Genomic DNA, 6,531 nt, shown 5'->3' with positions numbered 1-6,531 from the left:
AAATATCTAGACATTATTGATTTGAAAGACTTATACGGCATTATTATCTTACAGGGAATTTCTAATCATAACTAATCAAATTCCTTAAAGTGCACTTATATATAGTGAATTCTAATTTAATACATTTTTTGAAAGTGTAAATCTCCATTCCTTTGTTGAGTTTGACGTCAGTATTTTAAATTGCTTAAGTGAAATTACAATAATTGCATTCGGTTGTTTTTGTTGTGTTTATTGTATTTATTTTTGTTGTTGTTGTTGGTTTTGTTGCTGTTATTATTATTATTTTGCTAGTTTTATCCCGATTTGCTTTAATTACATATTAATTTTCTGTTTTATACCACGTTTACTAAAATGCATTGCAGAATAAAGATAAATCGACATAAGTTTTTCATAACAAAAATGAAATGGGTTTCCTTGGCTTTTTTCATCGTTGTTACTTTTGAATCACAAACAGATCCTTGTTTTAAAATTTAACAAAAAAATGTTATTATAAAGCTGCAAATTCAAAATATTTTCCTGAATTTAATAATCGTTACATTTAGTGAAATATCAACTAACACGGCATGTTTGTCTTATTGACAAAATGATGTTAAAAAGGCAAGATTATTTTATATTGTACATAGATCAAAATTATTACCCGTTGAACTGTTACATAGCATATCTGCCACAGTCGTAATGAAAGTATTTCATCATCATTACGAGTGTAATCATAATTATTAGTACTTCAATACCATACAAATATTTTTGGCTTTGAGTTAATTGGTAACTGTAAAGCAAGACACGTGGATTTCATATTGTGCAATTTGCTATAATTAAAGTTATAAATGCATTTTGTTTTAATTTTCTTCATCAACTATGGTATTCTGCAGAAAGTAACTACGTTAGAATTTCGAAATGTAAGATTATTCTCTACTTTAAATCGCTATTCTTACATAAAAACAGGGATACATTAAAACGACTGAGACAATTAACGGATAAATTCTCCTGATCACGCGCCATTGTTGAAGATTTTTAATATGCGTCAATCAAGGCGTAATGTAAAACAGCTTAATGACGGCCCAGGTAATTCCATTATCAAAAACAATTGTCAAATGACATCGAACAAGCAAGTTGAATACATCGCATAAGCAATGGATTTATTATAGAAATAGAGGTAACGAGATGTAGAATTACCGAATAGCATCTGCAGAAGCAGGCACGTATTAACCCAGAGTACACAGAGTGGGGGATTTAATAAGTTCAATGCCTATTTTTATATATCAATGCAAGAAAAATGTATATTAACCCTCTTATGTTAACTTATATTTAAACTGAAAATAAAAATCAATATAACTTCAGGCTTTTACGTCTCATTATTGGTGATGATCTCAAGCTCTTTTTTGTTTTCATATTTCGTAAGACAAAAACTGATATGTGACCATCACAGCAAAAATGTGGCCCTTCTGCTGATAACATTGAAAAAGATCAAATAACAAGGTTTCACTCACATTATTTACAGATAATGGTTACTCTAAAGTTTTTTCTTGTCCACCATTTCTGAAACAAGCTTAAAGCAATCAGGCCACTTTGGGTTCATTTCCTGCATACATTGCCATTACATTTGGTCACAGAATGTCGATGACAATTTAAAAGTGATAGATTGCTATTCGTGTCTTCAAGGAAAGGCAATGTATATATACTTTTTTTGCATTTTCGGTAAAGCAGACGCTAAAAAGTTATACATGTAACAAGAGTATTATTTATTTTGAAACATATGTAAATATATAATTATTCAATCGGCATGAGCTAAAATCAATAAAAACATGTAAAGTGAAAACAATGGTGTAAATATGATACAATTTCTCCATGAGCTGATACACATAAGACCAATAAGACGAATAATTTTTGGTTCAATAAAATTAAAAAGAGAGAACATGAAATAAAATGGAATATTTTTCAGTAAAATTGACACAATGAACAGAAGAAATTTTAAATTAGTTAGTTGTTCTAACATTTTTCTTATTATACTTGATGGAGATACTGCTCTGAAAATAATTTAAATCTAAAAAACGAGAATTACGCCAATAAGTTCTCAGTGACATCTAATGCGTCTGCTTCATTCGTCTTTCTGGTAGAATTATACCTAAATGTCAGGTTTGTCAATATCTGAACCAACGTATGAAATGACGTATAAAGAGATAATCTCATTGAGTTGAAAGATTTTTAAATTAGTGTTTTGATATTTTTTGATATGTTCAGTTGTCTGCTATTAAAGGAAAGCTGTATTATAAAGTGTGTTGTAACATATAATGTTATTATACATGATATCATTATCTTATACATTTATAAATGCTTTATTTATACTTACAGTAAGATCGGGTCCGACGAGTAAATCATTGGGTTGCTTTGGCGAAATCTGGTGTATTATCATTGTTATCGTTTTTGTTTTGGCGATATCTTATATACCTGCATTTGTCATTCATTGCAATAAACAACGTTTCAATAAAGTAATCAAAGGTAAGTGAAGATTTTTTAAACTGTTCAACTACACTATATGTAGCAGCGTTAAACGTCGCATCACCGCTAAATAACGCACTTTACGTTAAATGTCGCAAAGCTGACACAAACTATTCTTACAGTAGTTAACACTGAATTTTGCAGTCGTTTTGCGCTAAACATATGGCCTTTTTTACGCTAAATACTGCACAAATATCAGGCCCGTTATACCTGTGTCGCGTAATAATCACACTGGCGTAATATTACCACGGTTTGTACATGTTTTTTAAAACTTGCATGCGACTTGTTTAATAACAAAGTGCTTTGAAAATTGGTATACATCTTCAGCATAGAACTATTATTTCGGTGCATGTATTTGAATATTCTGACAGTAATTATTTTCTTCAGAATATATGCGTGAAATTGAGCTAAATCGTCAAATTATGCATCTTTCATAGGGCATTTTGAAAAAACCTGCAAGGTTCTTAAAGTATTAAATGCAAGAAAATAAATGCTTTTAAAACTTGTCAAGGATGATAAACTTTGTTTCTTGTCCATTGTTTTATTTCTAAATGGGCTATACCTAATTTTAAACTGTAGTTGAAAATGGCCAATTTCTCCGAAAACTAGGTCAAATTACCCGAAAATTTTGCCCAAAAGGGTACTACAAATGTAAAACTTTTCATTCATAACCATACACATTTATTCTAAAGAATAAACGTCCAATAAATTGTCCCATATTCTTATATTCACAATTCAATGATTGGCTGTAATCAACATTTGCCATAAATATAAATAACAGATTTAAAGCGGCCGTTTTTCAAAATGACGGACAAATCCTGTTGAAATGTGATCTATGTAATTTCTTTTAACTAATTTAGTACGTATGAATCATTAGATTACATTAACTTTGATATCAAAATATTACAAAACGTTTTTTCAAATCAACACATCATTTAGACAAAAATGACAATTCAAATTAATAATAGAATTCCACGTTTGCATTTAAGTGGTGCCATTTTGTCATGATCACAAAACCATGGTGTCTGGTTACTGTTATTTCGTTATTTTGTTTGGTTGTATGTCAAAGGGTGAAGACAATGTGCAGCTTTACCAGGACTCGAACCTGGGACCTTCGGAATACTGAGTTGCGGCTCGACCGACAGCTACTCTCACACCTTCACCCCTAATAAGTGAACACTTCTGAACCGTGACACTCCCATGCTATATTAAAATTCATCCTTGAATTTTACAGAGTTACAGAGCAATGTAATTTAAACTCTGAATTGTATTCAGTCACAGTCCCCCGTCGGGCACCAAATGTCACAGGGTGAGAAAAATGTGCAGACCGACTGGGACGCGAACCCTCAACCCTCAGAATACCGTTTCGCAGCTCTACCAACTGAGCTATCTGGCCGCTTACACTATATCACCCATAAAAGGTTAACAGTTTTGAATCGTGCCATGCGGTTGTTACAAGTAGCAAAAACATGAAAGAGTGTCAGAATGAGAAACATTTTTTTTATTTTGTCGCACTTTTTTACCTTTTGTCAGTATTTTGTGAATGGGCCCTTCAACTGCGACAACACAAATAAAAAAATGAGGGAGAGGAGCCATTTTTCCATGCGACAATAAAGAATTCATTTTGTTGCCCCATATGTAGTGTACAACCGCCTTAGATTTGGCGTTTTATCATAGTGTCACCTGTGCGTCCCACCGATACCAATCTCTATTTTATTTCATTTATTTTGTTTTGTCGCAGTCAGGTGGGGATTGTACAGGTAAAAATGACAAAACAAATGGAAATTAAAGTAAAGAAAACAACAAAACAAAAATAGATAGTGTGCAGTCTGATCGGGACACGAACCTAGGACCCTCGGAAAACCATACCGCCACATACCGACTGAGCTATGAGGCCTCTTAAATACATTTTCTCCCCTGAGTAGTAAATTTCTTAAGCTTGAGATCCTGTCTTACTATATTGAAAATTCATCCTCAAATTTCACTTGTTACAATTAAGCAATGTAAATTTAACTCTGAGCTATATTCAATCACAGCCCCAAGTTGGGCTCCAAATGTCAAAGGGTGAGAAGAATGTGCAGCCTGACCGAGACTCAAACACAGGACCCTCCGATTAGGTCTGGGTCACAGCTCCTACCGGATGAGCTGTCCAGGGGCTTACATGATCTTCTCCCCTGAACCGCAACACATACATATAATATTACATCCAGGACTTGCCTTTTTTGAAAAAAGTAAATAAAGGGTAATAGGGAAAGGTCTTGTTTATCATAGTGTCACCACAACTGAAAGGGCCAGCCAATTTTGACTTATGAGACACCTTTTACTTGCATACCATGTACCTCCAAACTCAATCCTACCTCTATGCCAGGCGTGTAGAAACCGGTAACCATTTATTTTAACTACCTTGCGGCTCACAAGTGGCCATTTCGGAACGAGTCCCATTTGAAACATTCATCTTTCAATTAACGCTCCCCGTGGGGCTCGAACCTTTAACCTCATTATCAGAAGGCAGACGCCTTAACCACTAGGTCAATGGTACCAAATACATGTACACACGGTATGTCTAACGTTTGAATTAAAGTATCGAATACTTTTAGGTGTAATTTTTACAAGCAAAATGAGTCTAGCATCATTGCAAAATAACTGTTCTTGATGTAGCCAAAATGTGTACTGTTGTTTTGGTTTACATGATAAAACTGTACATATGTGTTCGTGATTAATGTTCCATTTCATGAAAGTGTAAACTTTTAATTTTAGACCATTCGCTCACTCCGTTTTACACTTGTCATCCAATCTTTTCTCGTGGCTACGCCACTCGTGAGCATAACCTTCTATAATTTGTATAAATAAGATGACTGAATTTAACATTTTTTGTGTTGCAGGCTGTAATCTGTGCATATTGATCATACCATGTGTTGGACTTATCCTTATCGCCATATACTGTTGTTTACTTTGTAAAGGTAGGCTAAGTTTTATTGTTACACTTTTGATTTCCTTCAGGACACAAATGCAAAAAGTCCAATAGTTTTATTTATGATTATTCGGGCAATTATTTTATCATTAAATCAGTTCTTAGAAACAAATTATAATATCACTTGTAACTGTTGTAAATTATGTACAAAAGCAAATTATATTGATGAAGTTGAACGTAACTATGCCATTAAAATTTTAATGACCTAAGCAAATTAATGTTAAAAGGCTGTATTGCAACCCGCCTTTTCAAAGAAAACAGGTTGATATAGAAGTAGGCTTCGTGTATCCATCAATTCGACTGTCTGTCCGTCCGTCACATTTTCGTGTCCGGTCCATTACTATGTCATTTATCAAAGAAATTTGAAATAACTTGGCACAAATGTTTGTTATGATAAGACAATGTGTCATGCGCAACAACCGGACCCCTACTTCCAAGGTGGTATTTAAAGGTCAACATTGTCTTTTTGAGGGAATATGCCGTGTCCGGTCCCTAACTTTCTTATCCATGAAGAGATTTTGGAAAATACTTGGCACAAATGTTCACAATAATGAGACAATATATCATGCGCAAATTCTAGTCGCTTACCTCCAAGGTTAAGGTCGCAGTTGGAGGTCAAATATTCAAATACTCTGTTATAGGATATATTTGGTGTCCGGTTCATGGGAGCTTCATAGATCAAGGGATTTTGAAATTAATTGGCACAAATGTTCACAAAAATAGAACAAAGTATCATGCGCAAAAACAGTCGCATACCTCTAAGATCAAGGTCATGGCTGGAGGTCTAAAACTAACATAGTATGTTATAGGGTATATTTTGTGTTTCCAGGGAATACCTTTCTTATCCATCAAGGGATGTTTTAAAATACTATGTATTAATGTTGACAATAATATGATGATATGTCATACACAACACCCATACCCTTATGTCCCTGCTGTTTTATACAGACTTGTATATGAATATACATTTAAGTATGAATCTATAATGCCTCGAGCTTAGAAATTTGGCATTAAGTATTGTAATACAAAATGTAAAAACTGAGATAATTATGCACCGTTTGTTA

At 33.5% G+C, this 6,531-nt stretch overlaps 1 protein-coding gene across 1 annotated transcript in view; it reads left to right on the top strand.

Moving 5' to 3' along the window:
* Positions 1-1,016: 1,016 nt before the first annotated feature.
* The window catches only part of LOC132736295 (uncharacterized), a gene marked incomplete at its 3' end in the record, with an annotated part of 30,046 nt that continues 24,531 nt past the window's right edge, over positions 1,017-6,531 (top strand). Inside the window, exon 1 of the mRNA XM_060723398.1 lies at positions 1,017-1,062. Within this exon, the coding sequence (XP_060579381.1) occupies positions 1,017-1,062 (46 nt within the window). The remainder of the gene's footprint in view (positions 1,063-6,531) is intronic.

The sequence above is a fragment of the Ruditapes philippinarum genome, unplaced genomic scaffold (genome assembly GCF_026571515.1).
Source record: "Ruditapes philippinarum isolate M1 unplaced genomic scaffold, ASM2657151v2 ctg7451_1_1_1_1, whole genome shotgun sequence".
NCBI lineage: Eukaryota > Metazoa > Mollusca > Bivalvia > Venerida > Veneridae > Ruditapes > Ruditapes philippinarum.
The sequence above is the reverse complement of the archived record's forward strand: the minus strand, read 5'-3'. Positions and strand labels throughout refer to the sequence as shown.